The 27163-nt window shown below is 39.3% G+C and overlaps 1 protein-coding gene and 1 long non-coding RNA gene across 8 annotated transcripts in view; one reads left to right on the top strand and one right to left on the bottom strand.

Annotated features, from left to right (window-relative positions):
* PRKX (protein kinase cAMP-dependent X-linked catalytic subunit) overlaps positions 1-15165 on the bottom strand; it is a 59538-nt gene extending 44373 nt beyond the window's left edge. For 4 of the 5 annotated variants that reach the window (XR_016460295.1, XR_016460296.1, XM_031596130.2 and 1 more), the window contains exon 1: positions 14672-15165. Coding sequence is in view for 3 of the 5 variants with exons in the window: in XM_031596130.2 (XP_031451990.1) it covers positions 14672-14858 (187 nt within the window). In the remaining 2 variants the exon portion in view is untranslated. Of the gene's footprint in view, positions 1-14234; positions 14301-14671 lie in introns of those variants that run through there. The other variant, XM_090126094.1, reaches the window with a different exon arrangement.
* Positions 297-26462, top strand: LOC149920030 (uncharacterized). 3 transcript variants are annotated; one of them, XR_016460307.1, is made up of 4 exons: positions 302-12509; positions 12923-13718; positions 24130-24212; positions 26052-26462. It is a non-coding gene; the product is annotated as an uncharacterized LOC149920030 (long non-coding RNA). The 3 variants fall into 3 exon arrangements; XR_016460305.1 differs by having other exon boundaries at positions 297-13718; XR_016460306.1 differs by lacking the exon at positions 26052-26462 and adding an exon at positions 24544-25838 and having other exon boundaries at positions 297-13718.
* The last annotated feature ends 701 nt before the right edge of the window (positions 26463-27163 follow it).

The following is a 27163-nucleotide window of genomic DNA, read 5'->3' as shown; positions in this document are numbered from 1 at the left end:
CACATTTACCTCTATTCTATCTTCACATTTACCTCTATTACAGAACACTACTAAATCCTACTAATAACACTGTACTTGCTTCTTTAAATTGCATATAATCCTTCATAATACGGATCTCAAGTTTTCTAAAAACTGCAATTTCTAATTTCTAATTGCAGTTTTGTTTGAATTTGTCTATGATTTCTATGTTGTGAACAAATAGGCTTTTCTTAAATACTTAAATACTACCTGTCTATTCAAGTTCCATTAAAGAAAAAAAAAAAAAAAGAAGAAGAAAGAGAATAAGTCATCTTCATATTCTTATTTTAAACTTTGATCAACACCATAAACAAAAATTTACAGAAATCCAAAAGAACGGAAATAGAAAATCCCACTCCAGTGGAATCCTACAGAAGCACGTACCTTGACACAAATCCTTCCTTAAAATTGACAAATGGACATAAAACCTGAAGTACTTCAGAGTTCTGCCAAACAAATGCAGTTTTTCAGTGCACTGAGAAGAAAAGACCATTTAATTCCTTTCACATGCAGCGAGTTTAGGCTGATGAAATTTCATCCTTACATCTTTCAGTGACATGCAGTGAACCACCTCAAGCTGCAGAATCTCAGCTTGATGGTGGACTGGATTTAGCCAGTAACCTGCTGGTGACTAAGTACAAAGCAATACAGTGGCAAATTACCAATATAAACACAAGGAAAAAGAAATAATAAATTGAGATGTTAAAAACTGCAATTTATGACAACTGTGTGGAAAATACATTGACTCAATACACATGGACAACTCTCTACCCTAAGTAGACTGGCTAATCTAAACCATATCTCAAATGGAAAACAAACAAAAGTCCCCTTTCCATTATCTGTAACAGACATCAGAAAAGCAGACAAGAATGAAGTCGCAGTGCTGAGACTTAAACGTGAACAGTTCTTGATTAGCATCACCTTTCTCAAAAATCTCCACTCTTGACAAAATCTAACATTTAAAGTACTGCATGGAAACCAATTATCAACATTTGAGATGTTCCAGTCAGTCTCTGTCCCAGGCCATGAAAAGTTATTTCCAGGAACTTGAGATATTCTGCCTGATCATAAAGAATATCAACTATATTATCTGATAGTAGTAATAGAAGGACTATTATTAGATAAATCATATTAGTAAAAACACAGTTTCTTGTTCTATCAGTTACAGTTATCAGCTAGACAGCACAGAGAGCTCTTCTTCCTTGCTCTTACTTTCCAGTCATCAGAACATTCATTAACAGTCCAATATTTGAAATATAGCTTTTGTATTTACATAAAAATATTTTCCTCTAGATTTTCAGTTATTTCTCACTGCTTTCTTATGAATACCTTCTTCATATATATATATTTTTTTAATTCTTAACTTTTTTTTACATACACTCATTAATCCAAGCACAGGTTAATTTATTTTGTTTACTGCCAGGTCTGCTTCTCAATTCTCACTCTCATTCTCTTGTTACATAAAAACTTGTAATAAGTTATTTCAACCTCGCTTGACAAATTTAAAAAGAGGATCATAGTCTACAGTGGAGAAAGCAAACAGTAAATTCAACACTGTTCTGATGGGACAGACTAAATTGCAGCTAATCAAATTCACAAGTTGTAGTTATCAGTGCAAGAGTACTTGACAGACCCTTGTACACTACTTCTCAAGAACTGTAGCATCAGTGTTTACTAAGACACTCATTTGCAATTATAGTTGACAATAGCACACTTCTCAACAGAAATATATTTTCAGCTCTTCATTTTAAAAAATTAGCCTTTTAATATAACTCATAACTCAGGAATTACACTTAAAGAAATAGTGCACAAGCACTAGTTCTGCACAGATCACTCTGGAAGCATGCCTCCTATTTCTTTCCACGGAAACTACAACAAATATAAAGAGCATGATAGCACTACTTGGTAGAGCAGATTCTCAGGATGGTCACCATTATTTCACAATACTGTGGAACAACCAGCAGTCTCAAAGACAGGACAGAGACTGAAGAAATTATTATTTCACAGTAAGACGTCCTCCTGCACCACTGATGAAAAACCAGCATGGCACTATCCAAAATGAAGTACTTCTGAAGCTGAGAAGAAAGCTGCACAAATTACCAATATCTTCATTCTTGATATAAAAATTAAATTTTATCATTTGTTTGTGTATCTCTGGTAATCCTACTAAGTACCATCAATGCTTAAGAGTCCGTATTTTCTCTATACTGTTATTTTTAGTCAAGTTTGAAAAGTTACTTGCTATTTAAAATTGGATATGTACTATTTGCATAATAAATTATTCAGAAGTCTGCACAGAAATGGATCTGACTTGCTTCTACAACTAAGCAACTATGCTACAGAAGGATCTCCAAATGAAAACAAAAAATTTTTTTTTATTGTTGTTTCTTAAAAACCTCTGCTCTTCTGACATCCTCCTCAAATGTTCCAGCATCTCTATGCTTTTTTCCCTTCTCCATTACTGAGATCATTGTTTAATTTATTTCAAACACTGTATTTTGAAGAAACAAGGGAGGCCAGGTAACAGTTGTGTTTGTTCTCAACACCATTCAGAGTGTCTCTATCAAAAATGAAAAACAATTAAGCTAGAAACTGCAACTAGCCTAAGATTATCTACTGCAAGCAAAAACATTTATCCCTCCTACAAACACTTTAAATGCCAAAACATGAAGATAAAGGAGAAGTTTTTCAGTGTATTTTATAAACTGGCAACACTTATAGGTAGGAGTGTCCAACTTCAGGATATTAATGAATTCACCACTACAATATTCTCAAACAGAAGTATAGCTCCATCTAAGCATTCAACACACTTTCTGCCTGCCAGCCTTCTCTAACTATCCATCCACTTCAGTAGTTGTAGTTCTCTTTCCACTAAGTGGCCTCTATTAAAATATAAATAAGAACCAGGCAAAAAAAGTCAATGAATTTTAAAATAGTTATTTAAAATTATATAGAGGAATGAATCATTGTCTCCACACGTATGATTTCAAAGCACTTTACTTGCAAGTAAATATTTAAGATCAAGACTCAAAGAGAAAATAATTTATATAGCAGACTTTATCACCGAGGAATGTGTCCTAGGAAATTCTTAAAAGCAAGGTGAAACAAGCATACTCTGAGAGCAAGGACTGTGCAGCCAGTTCCTGCTTTAAAGCTGGATGTGTTTACCTGAAGACATCAGAAAAAAAAAAAACAAAGTTGATGAGGAACTGGCTAATTAGAAGCACAGCCAGTCAGCTTCCTAGATTCCCACTTCACAATATTGTTTCTCTACTTAATACTATCATATAAATCAGTCTCTTCTCAACAAATAAAGCATTCACTAATAAGTCACATCACATGCAGTATAATTCACATACATTTCATACTAAAAGAATATTTAAAAAAAAAACAAAAAAACTTGATAAACAGGATTTTGAAAGCCTGTTTCTCAATTGAACATTGATGTCAGTCAAGTTGAGCATTTATGGAATTACGATCCAGCCACTTGTATACCTCATGCTCAACTCCTGCTTGCAAAATTACATCACGCTGCACTATTTTGGGGTGCAGGGAAGACACCATTTCAAAATAGCTTTCAGATTTCAGACACTGCAATACTGCTACTCCGCAAAATGCAAAAGGTTCACTCAAACTGTCTTATTACATATTTTGAGAGCGCTGTTTTCCCAGGATTACCTCAAATCAAGCAGCAATGCTGCACACTTCCTAAATCACAACTGACTGCTACAGGAGCACTGAAAACTGTAGGCCTACCTACCAAATAAGTAAGCAGCACTGAAAACAGTCATCGCCACCTCCAACAAAATAATCTTTTACCTTAAGAATTAGAGACAACAAGAGTTGAAACAATTGTAGGAACTCTTTCCACTTAGACATTTAGAACAAAGATACAGTTTAATAATATCACAGAATAGCTTACACTGGAAGGGACCTTCAAGATCATGGAGCTCCAACACCCTGTCATGGACAGGGTTGCCAAGTTTATTTTATGAGTGCTTAAAATATAAAAGGGAAAGCTTTCATTGGTTTTAATGCGTCAGAACTGGATACGCCCCAATTTGTTTCTAATCTTCCACTGATGAAAGACAGAATGTATATAACAGACATTCAAAAAATTAAATACTTTCTTCCCCCCGGAAGAAATATGTTTTCTTTTCATTTAAAATATTTTGCATTAATCTTGGTGTTGTTCCTTTTTTCAGCTTCTTTACAATTCCAATTACTTTGCTTTACCTCTAATGGCTCTGTCTTGTGGTTCTTGTGAGCCTCACCACACTTCTTTCCAGCTGTATTTCTGAACAAGGAAGTAACAAAACCTAACAGTAAGCAAGGAAAAAATTCAAGAAAGAGATTGAAGGAATTACTACTACTCATGGTGAAATTGCTAGAAGATGTGCAGGGAGTTTTTAAAAACAACTAACAGAAATTAGCTGCAATTCTAGAAAACTTATAGAATATTTTCAATGTGATTATATTCAATTATTTCAAAAGATATTCAGGAATGAGGAAATTTTTCAGTTACGGTTGCTAATGCTAATTTATTTTAAGTGGCTTAAAGTATGCTGGTAACAAAAAAAAAAAAAAAAAGGAAGGAAGAGCAATGTTGATTCAGTGTAACATCCACCACTTCTGAGTATGACAATATATGGCAGAATTGTTCAGAAGCCTTTGAAATTCACAAAAACCAAAGAAGAGTTTAGAGGCATCAGAACACAAATTCAGGATGCTGAAATGCAACCTGACACGTTTTCATGAAAGAGATGACAAGCATCCCAGCTGACCAGCAGCTGTCCTCCTTGTTTGTTAAGTTCCCCAGGGACACAGAAGGAGTTACCCACTAATCTTCCTGAAAACAATCTTAAATTTTAAAATGCATACTCTGAAGTTATTTCTGGCAGGCTCTGCACAATTAAAACTGTACAGGCTATCATCTGTTGCACACAAAGAGGTACAAGGAGCCAATACCAAGCTAGAGGGAAGAGGTTGAGGCTAGAAGTCTGTCATCAATTTTGGGGGAGGTGGCTAGAGTCTGCTATTGCAGTACTGACAGGTTTTACATAAATACAGACAGAATCCAGAACTCTTAATTTGTAAAGCTGCCATCTATGTAACTATTACAGTTCGTCCTAATTAGTAGATTAGCAAGGTAAAAATCTTACACCCAGTTCAGCCTGTTTTTGAAGAGTCTATCTCCCTAAACTATCCTGAAGCATTCAATTTACTGACTGGAGTACTACATGAAAGACATGAAAAGGAACACAAACCAGATATTTTGCTTTAATCCAGGGAGCTCCCTGAACCTTTTCTAGTAATGGCTGTGTCATTACCATAAATATTTCAGATTGCTCAGTCCCATGTACAATCTGAACAACATTTAAGCAAATGTCAAGAACTCTGTATAAGAAGGCATGTCATAACCTGCAACTACTCCAAAACTCAATTACTGCAATAGCGGGGACTCAAAATGGGCACTTCTGATGATTTTGTAACAAAGTGTTACCTACTTTGACAGTATCATGTAAAAAAATAAATAATAAATAAATAAATTAGCAGTACCACATTTCCCTGTTTTATTTTCCAAATAAAAATATATTGCGTTAATAGCTTTAGTGCTTTCTTAAATGCACAAAAAGGACAATGTGAGGTGTACACATGAAAAACAAATACAAGTATAAATCACAAGCTGCAACTTAAGCGACACAGCTCTTCTACCTAAGGTTGCCTTTCCAAAGTAGCCCAATGAATACATAGATTATACCTCCTGAACTCTTGCAAGCTGCATAGTAGAGTTGAATGAAGTTAATGAAGTTAATGTGACCTTTAAGAAAAATCAGATCAGAATCCAGCCTTGAAGAAAGTTAAAAATACATTAAGTAAGCACAACCGCATGCTGCAGATACTGTGTTAATGCTTTGTATAAATAAAGAATTACAAAATGTTAACAGATAACCAATTAGGAAGTCCTATGTAACTACACTCATAAAAAACAAGCAGAAGACTTTCCCTTATTCTTTCTACATCAACCTACAGGATTATAGAGCTTGTTTCATAATTTTATATAAATTTAACTATATATGCACATATATTTACAAGTTTCATAAGCTGATAAAGAAAGCTACAGGTGACCTTCACACTGAATATCCAGAAAAGACACAAAGTGCAAAGAAGGTTCTACATACAATTTTTACATTTAGACCCTGCAACCTGTTGGTGTAATGGCTACAACACACATTGTGAACCAAATAAAACCATATAACCTATCTTCTTTTATTTTCATGTTAAATGAACTGTTGACAATAAGTAGAGTCTAAAGATTAGAAAACTGGATACTTCACAAAGTATTTAAATTAGCTCAGAGATGTAGTTGGACTTTCCTGTTCCCCAACAGAACAATAAAGTGGGGGTCTGTAGTGGAAACACAAGTCATGGATTGAACCATTAACTGAGTACCTGGTGTGAAAGCGGGGCCAGCCCAGGGGAGCTCAGGTGCATGCAATGCCTGAGTGACTGGCAGGGGTGGAGCCAAGATCCAAATTAAGACCTCATTTAAGGGTTGGCAGTGGAGGCAAGGATATCTTGCTAGAGATCCCTGCTTACTTGAGGCCTTCTGAAGGTAAGCAGTTTCTTTCCTTTGTGTCCACAAATGTTACATCTGAGCAAATCCTCACTTGCTGCAGCCCAGGATCCTTCTACTCTGCTGTCACTGCTGTGCTTTCCAACGCATTACAGGGTCACAAAGAAGAACATAAAGATCAGTTCCAATGATCACAGCAATAGTCAACCCCGGGGCCAGTGTGACATTTTGTTGCTATTGATAACAGACATATATATGTTCTATCTCATAGTTGAGTCACCTAGAAACAATACTTCCTTCATTATTTTTAACGTTTTTTTTTAGCAATTTGCCTCAGGTGAAGCATATTGAAGCAAACCAACTGATTCCCCAGAGAAAAATCACAACAAATTTACACAAAACTTAGTGTTCATCAATTAAAAGTCAGGCTATCAAATTCTCCCAGGTGGGATGGAAGGGAAGAAAGCAAGCAACTGAGCAGGATGTCTTCAGGAACAGATGTCACAGATCACCACAACTGAAGACTAGATGGGGTAGCTGTCAGAATTCACCAAAAACAAATCTTAGACTTTATTTACATATGCATTTGAAGAGCTACTCTGTAAACATCTTCAAACTACCTCTAAAATGCAGTATATGCATTTTAATATGATCCTTTAGAATAAGCTCAAACTTAGGCAAGCTTACTTTATTATCAAAAAAGCACAAGCAGTTTAGCATAGTTGAACTGCTAGTGAGGCAAACAGTTAAAATCTAGTCTAGGTATGTCTATAAAAGAGAACTCTAATAGTATACTGTATGTACAGTATGGTACATATATAGGTATGTTCAGAAGAGCATATTCAGAATAAAATGAGCATGTAAGGATTTCAGGCTCCAGCAATATTTCCCCTGCTTCAGCCATCCTTCTGCCTTTCAGTGAAAGAGCTTAGGCATTTATGTGGATATAGTTAAACTGCTTAAATTGAATTGTAAACACAAATTATTCAGAGTTCACTAAGACTGGGGCCCCTAAACTGCATAAAAACAAGAAAGAAGCTTAAGTTAATCCCCATGAGACTGCCATTTTAGCATATTCAGAGTGTTCTTCAGAGTAGAACAAGACGTTTCATTCCTGTTTAAAGAAGCTTTCCAAAATGATAAAACAGTATTAGGCTCAGAAATTGTATCTTTTGAGATTACCATAGGGTGTTGGGCAAAACTGCTCACAGAAATCCTGTTTCTATTTTACACCCCGCTCCTTTCAGGCTTTAGGAGGAGGCTGGGAGCATTCACTGCTTCAGAAGTAACATCTTCTCAAGCATCATCCCCTGAAACCACTTCAGAAGGAAATCTTGAATTTGCCAGCTTAGTCTTACCATCACAACTGAAATTAATTTAAAACCCTTCAAGTATATTACATTTATTGTTTCACTTTGGATAGATACAATGCAACAGGCAAAGATTTGAACATTTCTCTTACAAATATTAACAAAGCAAGACTACAGTAATCCAAAGAGAACAATGGGATGACCCAAATGTTTTGAAAATATTTTTCTGTCCTATAACATTTCACTCGCATTCCAATATACTGTTTCATTAACTACTTCCATAATTTACCTGTCGTCCAGGTAAATTTCCTCAGCAGTCATACATTTACAGTCTCTATGTGGAAGAAGAGCTCTAAAAGAAACATGCCATCCCGTATCACTAGAATATCCCAGATGCACACAAAATGCAGCACCCAGCAAAATTTTACTTACCAACTCGCCAAAGTTGCTGAAACTGACCCAAAATTTTGCAGAATGGAAGGATATATATTATGCTTTACCAAGGCAATGTATTAAACTACTCCTTAGCTAATGCTAAACATGTTTTACATTAGGAAGTATCAACAGTAAGGGAGGTGTACTGTTTAACCTAAACTAATTTAGTTAAGTACAGCTTATGCCCAGACAAGTCCTTGCAAGGTAAACAAGAAGCTCCTATCTCCCACTTCAGGAAAACTCATTCTGTGAATTTGTCTGCGTGTCTACACTCCTCACAACAAACAGAAGCAGCACATAAACCCCAACACCCCTTTCTTACTTTTGATACTTATCTCTTGAATATCCAAATGGTTACTATTGCTGTCCACCACAAAAAGCCCAGACAGGCAAACTCGGGAATCTAAGCATAGAAAAGCTGAATCAAGCAGCATTTTGCCAACAAAGTTCATATTTCAAATCTAAGTACGTAAATAAATAAACAGAATCTCTATTTCTGTTCCCATTTTCTATCTTGTCAAGCTTGGGTTGATATACAACACTTTCAATGGTATTATTTTTCAACAGTATCTTCATTTGGATCGTAAGTTTTGTTTAAGCAGAGACTTTCTGTGGAGAAGGTGTGGTGTTAGTTGCTCATGATTCTGTGGGACGGGAGTTTTGCATATTTCTGAAATATCACAACTAGTTTGATTCCAGATGATTTGCATCACAGCAGGCACTTCTGTGGCTCTCTGAGCTACTTATAGGACTCAGTAGGTTATTTATCTTCAAATATATCTGATAGTCAAAGGCTATTCTAAAATGTACTAAGTTCTCAACATCAGAGAAAGAATCTCAAATTTCTTTCTGCAGTTAACTACATATCAAAACATAGCTGTAGATCTAATAGGTCACAGGCAAATACTAAGTAAGCCATTTACCTCCTCATTGACTTTAAAACCGAAAGGCAGAAAAACAGAAATGTGAACTTTCAGATTTCACATGCTCAGACTTCTTCCATATACTTTTTCTTTTCTGACCTTCCTTTTTGAAAGACAGAAGACAGTACTTGTTTTAAACCATTTTTTCCAGACTAAAAAAAGAACAACAACCTTATGCAAAAGGACTCGTTGCTGCTGATTCCACAGTAACTATCACAGTGCTCAAACAAGCAACAGAAGAAAGCTGAGTCACACCTGGTCATTCCCACTCCAGATCAGCTAAAATGGTACTAAAGGTTTATTTTTTGACAAGTATGATGTTGTGGAAGGGAAAAATGAAGCAAGACATTCCACAGAAGAGTGAAAATAAAATCCAAGTAATTTAGCTAGATGACTAAAGTCTCAAGGATGTACAAATGCAACAGTGAATTCAGGTCACCATTACAGTCACAACGTTCAGACTGTTTTCTTTCAAAACTCATGGTATTTAAGGACATTGCCAAGTAAAATTGGTGATTATTTTTTATCATTGCAATATCAAGTAAAAGTGACAAAACAGAAAAAAAATGTTCTCACACCTCCCTGAATAGTATTCAAAACAGCTGCTCTCAGCAGCAAAACCAAAACTAAAGCTTAGCAAGGCTGAATCAGAAACAGAAGAGATGTAAGAAAAACTTTATCCTCGTGTGGAAGTTTTCATTTAGACTACAAAGAAGGAAAATAGTCCTGTAACATCCTATACACAACCAGGTTCTTCTCACAGCATTAGACGGCAGTTCTGTACCTACTGTCCCTATAGTATAATGTCATTTAAAATAGATTTGGCTAACATATTTTGTCTGTGAACTCACTGAAATTAAGTATTTAAAAATACGTTGCTTCTCACTTTTCCCATGTACTTTTTAAAATTTTCCCATGCTCAGAAAAATTGCAATACTGGTTTGCCCAATTTTTTATTCTGCATTTGCTTCATTTAAAGCACATCATGGGAACAGCTGTTTAAAAGAATCTTTTCAAATGAAGATATTATTATTAAAATATTTCAATCAATTTAATAGATTTACAAAACCTGATTTACATTCAAAATGTGTGCTATGGAATTCACTGCACTTCAAAAAATGGGCAGGAAACTTATTTCGCAGGAGAGAGGGCAAGAATAAGTTTGTCACCCTCCTCTATCCAAAGCTGCCTGCTACTCCTGCACTAACCTACGTTTAATTTGGGAACATAAGATTTCTTCTTCGCTTCCGCTTACCCAAAAGTAAAGAAATAGCTTCTAAATCTCTTTCACTTGTACCTATTACTCTAGTTTATCTATATTATTTCTTCATTATGACATAGCTAAAAAATGTAGTATCTCCAGAGTATGAGTAAGGTGTCCAGCTGCAGACACCAGCACCTGGAACAGGAAGGGTGCCCTTGTTAAAAGCCCAGCAAAGCCAAGGATGATTCACTTACTGTTCACGGTCTCTTTCACCAGACCTACAAATGTTTTGAAACTGGTAACTTAGGCATGGCTGGGCCATGAACTTTTAGCAGTTAAGTTTCAGTAAACGTAGCTGTGACATCTACATTTTTGCTTCTATGCAGCATAGTACTACCTTGGCACAGATGAGTATCTATCATTTAAGCTCAACTGATTCACAAATATTTCATTCCAGTCTGAGCAGCAGTTTCTGAACATACTAAGCAAACACACATGGCTTAATCTCCATTGAAAAGGAAATCAATTCAAAAACAAAAGTGGAAAAAAAGGCACCTTCATTAGCTCCAAAGGCAGAGCATGTACCTTCTTAGATAAGATGGGTAGTAAAACAAAAAAACAAACAACAAAACAACCATGTACTTGAAAAACTCAAAGCCACAACTTCAACCTCTCAGGAAGTAACCTTAAAGAAATATTCTTCCTGTTCTTAGTGCCAGAAACCAGTCTGCACTCCACTCCTGGTGCCTGCACCAAATTTGCAACTACCTTACAGACCAAGTCTCAGGGTTGTGCCCCAAAACCATACACTACTCTCTGCTCTCAATATGTTTTATCAGAGAGCCTACAAATATCAAAGCCCAGGGATGTTTAGGGAGAGACAAATGTCCCCCACTTATCACCAAGTAAAACTATGCTTACTCTCTTTTTGCTCTCTTTCTTCCCTCATAAGGTGCTCTTTGCTAAACCAGGCCTAACTTCCAACAGAAGTCAGAGAGCAGCAGTTCTAAGCTAGCTTGCACTGCAGTGGTCAGTCACATTAGCAGAGACTAATCCTTTCAGTCTACAGAGGATATTAAAGCCAGCAGCTGTTGCCTTCAAAGCAAGTACCACTTCCAACCACTATTTGTTTTTATTAAGAACTTTATTCCATCCTCCAAAAGGAGGTGCCCAATCCCAAGGATGACCACACTCTCACTGACAGTAACGTAATTTATTTAGCTTACATCCTACTCACACACAGCAGCAGGAGCACAGAGCTTACCTCCAGACTACCACTTGCCTGCAGATAGTTTCCAAGGCTGCCTTTCTAGCCCTGAGTATATCTACAAGCAACAGTGATCCTCAAAGGGAAGATACTGGAACTTCCCGTCCTGTAATTTCTGGGTGTCCCCTTTCATGCCATAGCTATCTCCAAATATCTCAGAGCACACACAGCTTTCGAGCACACAGTCAAAAGACAGTGGCTGCTCTTTTCACAGCACTCAAGCTGCACACAAGGCTCTGGGCTGCTGTAATGAAACTGATAACAGTACAATCATCTCCTGTACTTCCACAAGGAGATCAAATAAAAGGAGGATAGGGTAATACTAAGTTAACCACGAACAAAAAGAGTAGATACACTCTCTCAGTACATGTGATATAAACCTAAACTATGTTTAACTTATTAAACAACAACAACAAAACTTTAAGCCAAGCAAAAATGTGTCTCTCAAGCTGCAGTACACCTTTGATAGCTTGTAGCACGTTGAGCTACAGGATGCAGGGCAGCATGTCAGCAGGCACATACAGAGCTGCTGACCCCATACCTCAGCAGCACTACAGCCATTTCAGGAGGACACCACATCTTCAAGTTTACAAACTCTGCCAACTTGGAGGCTGGTACAGATGTGTTCACTTTCAGTATCACTTTGAGGCTGCCAATTGCTTCCTGATCAGAAGCGAGGTCCCTTCCCTTCTCACAGTCTTGTAACAAGGAACACAGACCTCTTAAATCTACTTCAAAACCAACTGAAAATAGACAGGCTCAGCTCCTTTTTAAGGTAAGACCTTATGCGTACATCTGTGACATATGACATCACATCTTACGTTTTGTCTTTTTCTCCACCGACAAATGCCAAAGTCCAAAAGAGATGCAAATACTCATCTACTCAGACAGAGAGTTACAAAAATATGAAGAGGGGGAAAAAATAAAAGAAAAAGAAAAGAGAGCAGGTAGGGAGAGCATCCTTTCAGTATTGCTAATGTTATCAGAAGTAGCTGCCTGCTCCTTTTTACATTTTTTTTTCCTTCTGCAACTTTACATCAAGCAGTTTCTCTTTACTGGAATAAACTTTCCTCTTTCTTAAACTCTAAGGAGCACTTTAAAGAACACCTTAACAAGTTATAACATTCAAAACCATCATCAGGATTATTTCTATGCTCTGAAAGTAATGCCTCTTATTTTATTATGCAGGCACACAACATCAGAGGTGGATATTGAAGCTAGGGGAGCAGAGGTTGAACCTTCCTAACAAGATCCTGTTACATCTTGCTGTCGCACAACAGATGGCAGCAGAGGGGCAGCCTGTCCAAATGGCATCTCACATGGAAGTGCATGCGAAGCAAAGGTGTGGAACTGGATTTCTCCATGTGGAAAAAATGGCACCCACTGACATTCCTCAATGCTTGCTGAATGTTTATGGAGACTGAACAGTGGATGCAAGCACAGTGAGGCAATGGGTGGTGCATTTCAGCAGGGACGACAGTAGGTTACCGCTGCTGGTGCAGATTTTTATGAGATCAGTATGCAGGCTCTTGCTCATTGCTGGCAGAAATTCATAGCTAAAGGTGTGACCGTGTTAAAAAATAGTGTTTTGTAGCTGAGAATTTGCTCTATTAAACAGTGTTTTTGTGCTCTTCATGTCTGTTGCAGCTTCCTTGGAAACAAATAGGAGGCATTACTTTTGGAGCAGCCAATGTAAATTTCTTCATTGGCCTCAGCAACATTTTGATGACTATTGCATTTTTTAAGAATCAGTCTTTTCCCACAGACTGTGCTCCACATGAAGTCAAAATCTTTGGTGATGACAACTGTATCCCCAGCAACCGGCCGTGATGTAACAAACGAGACGAACCACTCCTGGCGGAGGGACAGCATCACAAACCTTTCTGGCAGACTCTGAGGAATCTCAATTAACGTCTCAATAAAACGCCTGTTGACATTTCAACGTCGAAATATTATCTCATAAAACAACATACTTCAAGAGAAGGTAATGTTGTCTTCACCAATCACCACACTCCCAGGCCTTTTCAACTCCATTTTTAAAGACCTTTTCAAACCACGAATTGCACTAAGAAAGGATTTCAATCCGCTTCACTGACTGAAGAGAGCTGGAGTTAAAGTTGCTTATATCTGCAGCAGTTGCCTGAATAGATCTATCCAAAATCCCTCCAGAGATCTCTAACGAAAAACGTCCAACTTCTGTACCGTTGAACCTTAGGTGTTCAAAGCACGCACAAAACCAGCACAGCAGGCAGATGTTACACTGATACCAACACATCACCACTGATGGTGGATGTGTCAGGTTACCAAGTGTGCGCATTTACACCTCAGCGCTGCTGATCACAGGAGCCTTTGTGAGTGTGGCAGATGTGGGATGTAACAGTGCCTTTCACCAACATTCAGCTCTAGGGCAAAACACCTCCGCATCAGCATTCAGGCCAGCAGAACGCTGGGGCTTTGAAATACACTTAAACGCAGTCAGCTAACTTGTTTGATCTCTCACCGGTCCTACGACTGCATTTAAATGATGAATTTCTATCACGATGCACCCACATGCAGCTAAGCCAGCCGAAGCAGCTCCGTACCGGAGGGCGGCCGCGCTGCCCGCGCACAGGCGAGCCGGGCGTAGCGCTGCTCGGCTGCAGAGCCGAATCGCACCTCGCGCCCAACGCGCCCGCGCTGCCCGTACCACAACGCCGGGCGGCACAACGCCCGCCGCGGACGCGTGTGTGCGTGCGAGGAGGGGGCTGCCCCGGCGGCACCTGTCGCCCGTTAACGGCCCAAACTCCCGCCGCGCCGCCTCCGAGCGCCGAGCGCACGGCTGCGGGCAGAAAGGGGGAGCGCGGCGACAACGGGAAGGGGACGGAGCGGAGGCCGCGCCCGCCGGGAGCACCTGGGCGGCTCTTTGTTCCTCCCCGCTCCCGCCGCCCCCGTACTCACCCACGGTGGCCAGCGTCTCCAGGTCCTCCAGCTTGTAGGCGGCGGGCTCGGGCGCCGAGGGCGAGCCGGGGCCGGCGGGGCTGGGGGCCGTGGCGGCGGGCTGAGGAGCGGCCAACCCCGCCGCCGCCGCCGCCTCGCCGCCGCTCTTCGCCCCCATTTTGGCCTTGGCGGCGCTGAAGGCGTCCATGGGGCCGCTCAGCGCATGGAGGGCGGCGGGGCGGAGGCGGACGAGAAGGAGCGGCGGGGACGCAAAGTTTCAGTTTTCAGCAGGCGGCGGGGTGGCTGCGCCCCGGAGCTCGAGCCCGCGCCCGCTGCCGCTGCCTCGGAGGGGACGCGGAGCCCTTCAGCATCACGAGCCGCCGCGCGCGCCCGCCGCCCGCAGCAGGAACAGCCGCGCAGGCAGACAATGGCGAGGGAGAGCCCGGGCGGGCCGAGCCTGGCTACGCCGTGCTGTGCCGCGCCGTGCCGAGCCGCGCCGCGCGACACGCCGGGCGGAGGGGCGGGGTCTGCCCGCCGCCGCTGCGGCACGGGCCCGCAGAGGGTGGCGGGGCGGGGGCAGGCGCGGCCCCGGCGCTCGGCGGGAGCGCGGAGCTCGGCCCTCGCCGCGGGCGCGGCTCCGGGGAGGCGCCGCCCTGCTGGGTGTCGCGGAACTCCGGCGCTCTGCGCTCGGTCTCTCCCGATTAGAGCGGTGCTGCCGCCGCCCCGAGAGGTCCCGCGAGCCCCCTCAGAGCTGCCGTCCTCTCTCCTCGTTCTCTCGCAAAGTTTGAGAGGAGCGGCGGTGGCCGCTGTCGGTGGCAGGACGGTTTCCTGGCCCACCTGCCTTCGAGCTGTCGGCTCCGGGAAGGCTTTGCCAGTCCCGAGCGCGCCGGAGAACCTCAAGCACTCCCCACCCAAGCATGTCAGAAGGCTAGGCGTGATTGTAGCCTCTGTTTTCAAATGGGTAGATGACTGGCTGCAGACAGCCTCAGAGTTCCCCGCTGCAGCCCACGATGAGATGGTGGGGTATATCCACACTGAGCTGGCTGGAAAGGCCCCTCATGCAGCACTGAGTTGCTCTGGACGAGGAGCTGTTGATGATTGTACTGAAAGCCAGGGAAAATTGGTGTGTGAGCCAAGTCACTGGGAAGAGGTCATGTCAAAACGGGGGAGGAATTCCTAATTTTTTCCATGCCTTGTTCTGGCCCAGTTCTACGCTAGTTACAGCTTCTAGCGCTCACTCCAATGAGTGGAGTGTGTGTAAGGCTGAGTGTAAGGTTACGGAAGTGGCATTTCGCATTTCCTTTGTATTGCATGCAAATGCATGGTCTACTGACTTTGGTGTGGAGAGCATTCGATGATAATGAGAAATAAGTATGTGTGCATACAAAAATGAGTATCGGAATGGAAATTGCTATTATTGGAGAAGGGAAGGCTCCAGGGAGACCTTATTGTGGCCTTGCATTACTTGAAGGGAGCTTGCAGTCAGGAGGGGACGGATTTTTACACGGTCTAATAGGACGAGGGGGAATGGCTTTGAACTTAAAAGGGGGGTATTTAGGTTAGGTGTTAGGAAGAAGTTTTTTACACACAGGGTGTTGAGGTGCTGACACGAGGTGGCTGGCAAACCTGCTCATGGCAGTGTAGTCAGAACTAGATGGTCTTTAAGGGCCCTCCAACTTAAGCAATTGTTTGATTCTATTCTATGATTCAAATTACAAACTTATGTATCTGTCTCTTGAATTTTAAAAGATCTCTGTGGTCTTGTTCATTGTTGTGATGCTCACAGCATGTATTATCTATTTTTATCTTTTGGCTTGTTGACGTGGGGGTTATGACTAATTTGGAAAAATGCTAGATCATCCCTGCTTCCTGCCAGCCTGTGAAATGAATCATTAGTCAAGGAGGATGACATAATTTTTGCTATAACATTTCAGATTTCCTTACTGCGCTTTTTGAAATGTGTTACTGTTCTATTTACTATTTTATTTAATTTCATTTTGCATTATGTATCGTAAGTTTTGTGTACAAAAAATTAGCGTGAATTATGGCTTGAATGTAATATTTCAAAGGTAGGATAGATGTATTTCAGAAATTGGGCTTGATGACCCTTATGGATCCCTCCTAACTTGGGATATTCTATGATTCTGTGAAAGATTCTGGTGGATTGTAAATTTAGTTTGGTCAAAAGTTGAACAAGCCAACAAGCCTCTCTTAACAAGAATGGAAACATCTTGTTTAAGATAAAAGCTTGAAAAATAAACATTCATATGCTGAAGAAATCAGAATGTGCATACAAATATAACTTCGTAGAAAAAATAAAGACTACCCTAAGTTCAGTCTGCCCAAGATGATCTTCCTGAAACCAATTTTGTCCTGAAAACAGGGAAATCATTCACTGCTCAGACATTAAAGAGGACAGAAAATACCATATAGAAGGTATATTTCAAGTCATGTTCCTGTTTATGATATGAACTTTAGTGATTAAATTTCTTGCATTCAAGATTTTTAAATTTCTTTTAAAATCTCCTTCTGTACTTTAATGGTTTGTGGGTTGTCACATAGCTTATATGGTGAGACCCATTCAAAAAGGCTGCAATTCAGTGAGGTCTGTAAACAGTGTTAGCTCCTTAATTCAATGTCCATTTTCTTATGACGAAACAGTCTTGTGCTTACTGCTTTGCTAGCCTGGTATCCAAAGCATTTGCTAGCTGTAGTTGTAGCAATCTAATTGCAATGTTTATATTGAATGTCAACATATTATTACTGTGCTTTACCACCTCTGTATAACCTACTTAGAATTTATCTTGCAGCTGCAGAGCAGTATAATATTTCAGGGAAATAAAATGCCATTCTTTCTAAATTAAAAGAGACTGAGAATCAAAACTCATAGCTTCATGAATTACAGGTGGAAGCAGAGCTGCCACTGGGTAACAGTAGCAGATACTAAGCTTAGTTTCTTGCCCAATTTGTCTGCACTTTGTAAGAAGGTCTGCTGCCCTGTTCTTTTGTCTGTCGCTTTTGCCACTATTTCAACTTAATATGTGAACTTTTGCTAACAGGTATTTCTCGAATAATCTTACTCATAGGTAATGCACAGTACTCATTTCAGTTTTCACAGTACTTTTTTAGTTTTCTCTCACGTGTGGTGGATGCCTTCAGTCAGTTTCTTCTAGAATAAAGTTGAGTTTCATATCTTATGTTTCCATTCCGTTATCTTGTAGGTGCTCACACAAGGCATTAACTATTATATTTTTTTCCTAGAACTACCAGATGTTACAGATGATTTTTTTCCAAATATAGTGAATACCTTACTAACAGAGAGTAAAAATTAAAAAAAAAAAAAACAACAGTGGTTTAATTTAATTTTATTTTTCTCTCAACACTTGTGGTTTTGAGTGATAACCTTTTTTTTTTCTTTTTCTTCCATTTCCATTGCGCAAAGCCTTCAGTTGCTTATATTCCTTTTTAAGTTCAGGAGCTTGGGGAGACAAAGTTCACAACTGTCAAGGAGTTTGAAGTTCCAGGTGTTAATTGTGTTCCTCCATGTTTCCTTTCTCATACATATGTTTGCTACACACAGAGCCACGCTTTCCAGACAGTGATTCTGTGGGTGATAAGCTACAAACCTACTTTCTTTCATTTTTCTTTTCATTTTTTTCCTTTTTGGGAAACCTTTGGAAAGGATCTCAGGAAACTAATGCAAAGGATTCCAGTTTTTCTGCCTGACTATGTAAAAATTCATAACAGAGCTCACTGCTCTGTCATTTACAGAAGACATTGTGATATGCATATCAAACAAATGGATGTGATTTAAGCACCGGACTCTCGGTTTTGTGGTTCTCTGTGAAGAGAATCAGTCATTTAAATGTCTCCATGACTGCAGACAAAAGAGTCTCTCCTGTGGTTTGAGCAGGTTTGCGTTTGCTTACCTGAAAGCATGCTTTTTCCTCCCCATAAATTCATAATTTTCCTCGCAAATCTTGTTAAAGCATATCTTTACCATCACCATCACAGTGAAATAACTACAACAAGATTGTTAGAGAACCTGCCCAAACCTGCAGGGAGGAAGTGAATAAGTTCTTCAGTGATTGCTATTATTAATAAATAGTTCTGCATCTTCTTCCCTTGTCACATTATGTACAGTGACTAAAAGCGTGGGACTGATCTGAGGAAGAAGAATAGCTGGTAAAGATAATTAGTACTGCTATGTGTTTTTCATTTGTTTTGTTTTGCTAAAGAAGCTCATGATCAGGCAAGTTCTGTGAAGTAAACAAGCAGGAATTTTGTACAAGAAATCCCTGCCTGTGACAAAGAAAGGGGGAAATTGTGAAGCCCATCTGAAGTAGTTCCTTCAGTGTATGGAAATAAGAGCATTTGTATAATGAACAATCACATATTATGCAAATATATGTAAGGATTCATATGGCAACTATCATACCTGTATTTTAATATGATTGTTTAATTTTTTTAAAAGTGTTTAAATGGTTATGAATGTAGAGTCTCAATCCAAACGAGAATTAAAGCACACACACACAAAAAAAAAAACAAAAAACAAACAAAAAAAAACAAAACAAACAAACAAAAAAACCCAGCTGTCAACATCCCAAACTTCCGTAGCATCTTACTGAACTGATGCCTGGCTTCAGGAGTGTGTCGGCTTCTCCAGTTGCAACACAGAAGTGTTGTTACTAGGGTGTCTAGACTTCTGCACAGCCTGAGCAAGTTTGTGCCATCATCTTCTGAAACAAGATTGAGATCTGGAAGCTAGATGTTGCTTTGCCTACATTTGCTGAGGAACTTTGCGTGAAGCATTCTCAATGCATATCTCACATATATGCAAAACTGCTTCCCTCACCAAATGAAGCTGTGGTTGCCTTTTTAGAAACAAACATATTGGAGGAATGCTGTTTTATTTTATAAGGGACACTGAAATACCAGTGTGCTGGATAAGCTCTCAGAATCAGATGGAGATATTTTCTTTAGATGGAAGGCAGAATAGAACAGCAATGTACCAGAATTTCTTTTTGTTTTCCCCAGATAAGTAGTTATGTGTATTCCTACTAATACATCTTATTTGAATACACAGGATAGGACGCTGTTTATAGCAGCCACTCAGCAAGTGGAGCATCCAGCAGATTTGATCTTAATGGTATGAAAGGAGTTCTCATTCCAACCTCCTTCCCTTAAATTAGCAGAGACAATTGCAGGACATATTCTTCACATTAAACATCCCTCCTTCACAATCATTCCCTTTTTTGCTGTGCCTGTTAGATGAAGTTGTCAGTTTGCTGTTCTGTAGAATGCTGTAGAAGTCTTAAAAATTAAATGTAGTACTAGATTCATTTATTTATACAAATTATGGTATATTACAGTAGTGTGTTTTTACAAATGTCGGCAAGGTCCTGCAAAGATTATGAATGGTATGAACCATTAAATTCCACAAATGATTGGCTAGTGTGAGCGTTATCAAAATTTTATAGCAAGACAAGCATTACATGAACTTTATAACATATTAGTTGTCAGGCAGAACAATAAAACACACCTTTTGGTGCCTGGCTTAGAGAACTAAGCCATCTCATCAAGGAGTCATCAGTTAGATAGATATGAACTCTTTATGGCAGAACATTTTTTCTCTATATATGAGACATAATAGTTAAAGGACTTCTGAAGTCTAATATTGCCATTTCTAAAGCACATACAACTTGTGCATGAACAGACTAAATCTTTCAATTCAACTTTTTTAAAAAATTGTTTGTTCCCCTCATATCCATGACTGAGAAGGCTTTTGTGAGTAAAAAGAGAGAACTAAAATTTCCCTCTAGTCACAGGCATCAAAGCGAGAAAGACAGTAGGTGTGGGAATCTATTGTGTCTTCTTTGATTTAGTGTCAGATACTCCACTTGTCACAACTTACACTGGCATCAGGCTTTTAAAGGTGTGGTTCTTGCTGAGCTGATCCAAATCCAGGCTGCCAGGGTTTTGTCCTTCTCTCAGATCATGAGTCCCACCCACACCCTAGTGTGTGCACTCTGCGTTCCAGCAGCTTCCTGGTGAGCCAGTTCAGGAATTAGTTTGGGCATTTACTTATAAGGTTGCTAGGTTTTTAGCTAGATTATTGCCATGCACAGGCTGTTAGGGCACATGGTGAACTCTGGGGAATTTAAAACTGCATTTCCATCGAGCTGCTTCAGTTTTATCCTCTGCTTTCTTCTGCTGTATCCTTGTGTCCCTCCCATTGCCCCTCAAAAAAGAAATTCAGCACTTAGAATGCTCTGTGGATGTACACAGCTGCAGATGAAGTTTGCATTACCCATGAATGGCATTTAGATAGATCTTGATTCAGTCTTCTGGATGAATTAATCACTTCACAGTGCCACTGAGGTTGGCAAAAAAAAAAAAAAAAAAAAAAAAAAACCAAAACAGGAAAAAGAGATGGGCACCTCATTTGGGTCATCAGAATTTCTTGTGTTCTGAATGTATCTGCCCAGCTCAATCAAAAAGTACAAAGTCGGATTTAACCCAGGGCAGCTCCAGACAATAGGTAAGCACTGTGTCTGTAACTTCTCTAACGCTTAAAGTCAGCTAAAGTCTAACGAATGCAATGCACATTTTTTTTATTGAATGGTTAATGTAAGCAAATCTTGCTATTCTTTTGAAAGCAAAATTCTTGCATGCATGAAAGCTGTTATCTTCAAAAATAGAATGGAATTATGAAAAGGATTTTACAAGTTGAATCTAGCTACAGTAATCATGCCTTTACTGTCCACAACTGATCTCTTCTGCCACTAAGTAATATATTCTCTTCTCAATCTGTTCTCCCATATTCTGTAATTTGTTAATTTAATTAAAAGTAATACAATGTAAGTTCTCTAAATTCATTCTGTAATGCCACACTATTTTAACATTCCAAACTGGTCTGATTTATACCTTATCTTCACCATCAGTTATTTTCCTTACAGAAACATGAGCTAAAATAGATACAAAAACCTTCAAAAATATTTCTAGTGATACTCTTATAAACTGATCATTACTGAAAATGAAGCAATAAATTTTAGATTTCTTAGAATTCATTGTTGTAATCTTATATATGAAATAAAACCTGTACGGTGTTTTCCAACTCTTTTTCTGCTGGTCAAATATATATATTGCCAAACAAATACGGAGTGATATAGCTGTGATTCAGTCTTCTGTTTACATTTCAGTTCGTGAACTGTTCACTACATGAGTCATTGTAGATTCATTAAGGAAAATACTCTTAAGTGCCTACCTAATCTCTATGCATTTCAAACAATTGCCTAAATTCTACTAAAACCAATGAAAGTAATCAACAAGATGCAGTGTTTTTGTGGCTACAGCTGGGTTTCCATTCATAGTTAGGTGATTTTATGAATGGCAGCATATAACAAAAAGCATAAAACTATTCAAGCGATGGAACTGAGTAAATATAAAGCGGAAGTGCATTCTACTCAGGCATCTTGCCCATTAAACTATGAACTTGAAAAAAAAAACAAAAAACCCACCATTGTTGCTTTTTGGAAAAGTCAAGTTAATGTGATTGTTACAGATTTGAGCAAATCTTAGATTATTTCCAAGCATACATACATTCACTCCTGACAAAAGATAATTTACTGTCTAGGGCTTTATAGTGCATTTAATTTTCACATGTATCTTGTTTTTGTATAGTAAAAGTCTGCAAAATAGTCAACATGGCAAAAGCATAACACAATGAAAATTGCACAAGGCAAAATTCTAACATAGATGAGTTCAGCAGCATAAAGGCCAACCAGTAGCTCATCAATCTTGCAAAATATCTAATTACCTAACTCCTGTACTATCTTTAGCAACTGATTTCTGGCCTTTGAGCTGATCTTGTTTCCACTCTTTGTGTTTGTTGAAAAGCAATGGATCATTTGTCTGGACATCTGGAGTGGATCACTAGGTCACAGCTCAGCTAAGGGCATGGACTTTTAGAAATCCAAGATGTGCACAGCCATTCTACTTACCAGGTTTTAGACTGATGCAATTTTACAAACTTTAGATAGATGAAATTAGGATTATTTAATTGAATGTAAAGTCTGTCAGCTGGAATTGAAACTATCAGCTTTTCTGAATATAGTTAACTACATTCAACTGGTACACTGTCAGGGCAATTCTATACATGAGAATACGTGACATAGTGGCTTGAAGTAGAGAAAAAATCATATAGAATACATACTGTAAGTCAGTGAAAAATAAATGTTAGCATTTTCTACTGGCTTTGAGTTTAGTTATGTCTAGAAATCAAAGCATATCCATCATGAGGCAGAGAAGCATCATATTGTTAAGAAATACACTTTTTCAAGGCTTATGTCTAGTGTTCTATTTCTCAACATATTTCTCTCTTTTACCATGATTTTTTTTCTTCATCCACCTGCCTCCTCCTCAGAGCCATGGGGAAATTGTAATGACATAGGCTTTGCACCAGATATAACCTACACTTGGCATTTTTTGTTTGTTTTTGTTGACTGAGTAGATAGTATGAATTTGTAAAATAAGAAGTCGTTTCTGTGAGCTTCACCCACAAAAGAAAAGGGTCTTCAGTTCTGATGTGTCTCTCCATCTTTAGTAAACCTCTAAAATGTTTTATGTGCTTAATTGTATTTCCTATGATATCTACCTATAAATGGCAAATCTGTGTTAAAGTTACTTCAGTTGTTGTAACTTGGAATTCTGTTGAAACATTACCATACAAGTCTATTCTTCATCATTAACATAGGCAGTTCTCATAACACTTTGAAATGCCACACATGGCTCTTGACACGTTCATGGACATTGCTATGATGCAGGAGGCACTGCCTGGCTCTGAATTCTTACCTGTGTTGGTATATTTGCAGGTAGAGGAGACTGGTAGTAGAAGAAATGCTTGGGAGATTATTCTGGGACTGCAGATAACACTTTTTTTTTCTTTTTTTTTTTTTAAGTTTCTGTTATCTTTTATAAATGCAATTAGCAATTCTGCTAATGTTGAAAAGGAGAGGAATTTTATGGAGATTTCATTGAGTTCACATTTGGAGTGTGGAGCTGACAGCTAATCAGCACACCACAAAGCAAGAGAGAGCTCTCAGCAGTTGAGGATTCATCTGCAGCCATAATTTGTCTCTTTACAGCCCTAATCCAGTAAGGCTTCCCAAGATAGATGTTGGCACCCAGAACCCTGCTGAACAGTGCTGCATGTCTGTGTCTAGCCTTCCTTGGGAAGGGGACAGAGCAGTCCCTCAGAGTGTTGCTCCATGTGAGCTATACTGTTATGCTTAAAAGCATACAGGAGAATAAGGCAATGACTGGCATTACATTTCTTTCATCTGTGTGCCCTTAGTATTTCTGTCTTTTTTATGTATTTGTATATTTATGGAATGTATCTAATATATTTTCATCTAATACATATCTGCACTCCCTTTCTTTCCACAGGTAGTTAATTCTTGTTACTGTTCTGTTCTCAGATGTTCCTGAATGTCTCTTTAAACTATTGGTTAGAAACGGAAGGGAAAAAATAGAATGTGTGATGGAGGATAGGACAGAAAAGGTAATAATACCATTTCTGTGTTTATTTCAGAAATACGTTCTTTTATATAGTAAAATTGTTTTCATTTTGAACAGTTCTATTTTTCTTCTTTTCTTCCCTCTGTGTGCCACAGAAGCCCTCTGTATTCATGGAAGCCATAGAGATCCTGTAGGACAGGGAAAAGGTTTTGCTCTTTGGTTACTTCTTTTTTTGTGACTGTTATTCTTCAGGTACTTTACTGTCTTAACCACTTTATCAGTGGTGCTGCTTTCTTGTTATAAAAAGCTGTTCTCCTAATGTTTATATACTGTGGGTTTCTTATCTGTTTCTGTTTTAACACACCCTTTCACAGAGAGACAGGCAGTCTCCTTGCACAGGACAAGGTTCATATCTCCAAATGAGAGCTGAAAAAGTAATTGTGAGAAAATGAACAATATACCAAGGACAAATCGTGCTTGACCAACCTCACAGCTTTCTATGATGGCATCACCAGCTGGGTATATGGGGGAGAGAGCAGTGGATGTCGTCTACCTTGACTTCAGCAAGGCTTTTGATACTGTCTCCCATGACATCCTGATAACAAAGCTCAGAAATTGTGGGATAGATGAGTGGACGGTGAGGTGGGTTGAGAGCCGGCTGAATGACTGAGTTCAGAGGGTTGTAATCAGTGGCACAGTGTCTGTTTGAAGAACTGTGACTAGTGGTGTTTCCCAGGGGTCGGTGCTGGCTCCAGACTTGTTCAGTATCTTCATCGACAACTTTGATGAGGGGATAGCATCCACCCTCAATAAGTACATCCATGATACAAAGCTGGGAGAGTGGCTGACACACCAGAATGCTGTACTGCCATTCAGCAAGACCTGGACAGACTGGAGAACTGGGCAGCAAGAAACCAGATGTGGTTTAACAAAAGCACCTGGGAAGGAATAACTGGAAGTATCAGTACAAGCTGGGACATGACCTGCTGGAGAGGAGCTCTGCAGAGAAAGATCTGGGGGTCCTCATGGATGACAGGTTGGCAATGAGCCAGCAATGTGCTCTGGTGGCCAAGAAGGCCAGTGTGATTCTGGAGTGCATTAAAAGGAATGTGGCCGGCAGGTCAAGGGAGGTTATCTTTCCCCTATACCCTGCCTTGGTAAGGCCTCACCTGGAGTACCGTGTCCAGTTCTGGGCTCCGTGGTACAGAAAAGACAGAGATCTCCTGGAGAGAGTCCAGTGGAGGACCACAAAGACAATAAAGCGCCTGGAGCATCTCTTCTGTGAGGAAAGGCTGGGTGACCTGGGTCTGTTCAGCCTTAAGAAAAGAAGACTGAGAGGGGACCTTATTAATGTTTATTAATATCTTAAGTGTGGGAGTCAGAGACATGGCCAACCTCTTTTCAGCAGTCTGTGGGGACAGAATAAGGGGAAATGGCCATAAACTGGAGCGTAGGAAGTTCCACACAATATGCGAAGGAACTTCTTCATAGTGAGGGTGACAGAGCACTGGAACAGGCTGCCCAGGGAGGCTGTGGAATGTCCTTCTCTGGAGATATTCAAGATCTACCTGGATGCTTACCTGTGCAGCCTGCTGTAGAGGCCCTACTTTGCAAGGGGGTTGGACTTGATGATCTCTGGAGGTCCCTTCCAACCCCTACAGTTCTGTGATTCGGGGAAAGGATTTTTTATACCTTCTCCATTAGAAAGGATACCCAAATTCATTGCATTCATGGCATCTGTGCTGCCTGTAGTTTATGTTATCTTTGATTTCTTTAGACTTCAGATGTTAATTGGATTCAAAAATAAACTGGAAAATTATGAAATTGTTCTGGACTGACTTAGCTGGATTCAGCATATTTTGTTTGTTTGTTTGTTTTTTAGAATCTGAATTTGACAGCTAGAACTTCGGGAATATCAAAAAGAAGAAAATTGCTGTCATTTAGAAAGAAATGCCAGTAAAGGGATATGGAGATTTCACAAAGAAACACTGGTGAAGAGTGAAGTACTTCCCTAAAAGAGAAGAATACAAGTTTGAGGGCATTAATACCTGATGAGATGTTTTCCAGTCAGCTGTTTCTGAATGAGCACATGCTATTTAGGTTGAAAAGCCCAAATCAGCTGGACAGTTTGCTGACCATCTTGTTTTTTTAGTCAGTGATAGATAGTACTGACTGTGCCAGCCTATGCCCTCAATGTATGTCAGATAAGATGAATGAAGATCTTAGCAAAAGACATGCAGGCAGGTTTTCAGGAGTTAAAAAATCAAAAGTTTAAGGTATGGAAATCATATTATGATGGTTTTGCAGACAAGAGAGTTAAAAAGCAAAGTTGGAAGATGGAGACATCAAATGTTTCTTCAGATTTATTCAATGTCCGGTTCTACTCTGCTGTGAGGAGCAGAATAACCTTTATCTGACTGTTGATACGTCTTCCTTTTGCTATAAATATTCAATAATGTCAGAACATAGTTTTCTGTTCTACCTAAATTATTTTGTTATTAATATTTGATGTAAAAAAAAACAAACAAAAAAAGAGCATGAGGATGATTTGGGCATTTGAGAAGGGATATGAGAATAGTTAGTGATGTTATTTCTGAGACAGCTCAATGAGAAGAAATGAAAAGCATTACTAGTGTCTATTTTGCAATATTGTAAATATTTCATATCAGTCTAATTATAGCATAGTTTATTTCTTAAAGTCAGTGGGGATAAGATGAACATAATATGACAAATCTGATACTTAAATTTTTTTGACATGAAGCTTTAGGCAATGTTGCAAAGGTTGACAGTTTAATGTTTCCAGCTATACTCAGGGATTTTTAGCAGGATAGAATCTCTAATGAATTTTAATGCAGTCAGATTACAGTTTGAAGGGGATTTTTTTGGTAACGCTAATGCAAAATATATTTCTCAGTTTGGCTTTTTTTCATGAAAGCAGATATGTGTATGTTTAAGTTTGAACTTATTTACAATTTGAAATCTATAGGAATGAAG

Source organism: Phasianus colchicus, chromosome 1 (genome assembly GCF_987193195.1).
Source record: "Phasianus colchicus chromosome 1, bPhaCol1.hap1.1, whole genome shotgun sequence".
Lineage (NCBI taxonomy): Eukaryota > Metazoa > Chordata > Aves > Galliformes > Phasianidae > Phasianus > Phasianus colchicus.
This window is presented reverse-complemented; position numbering and strand designations above follow the sequence as displayed.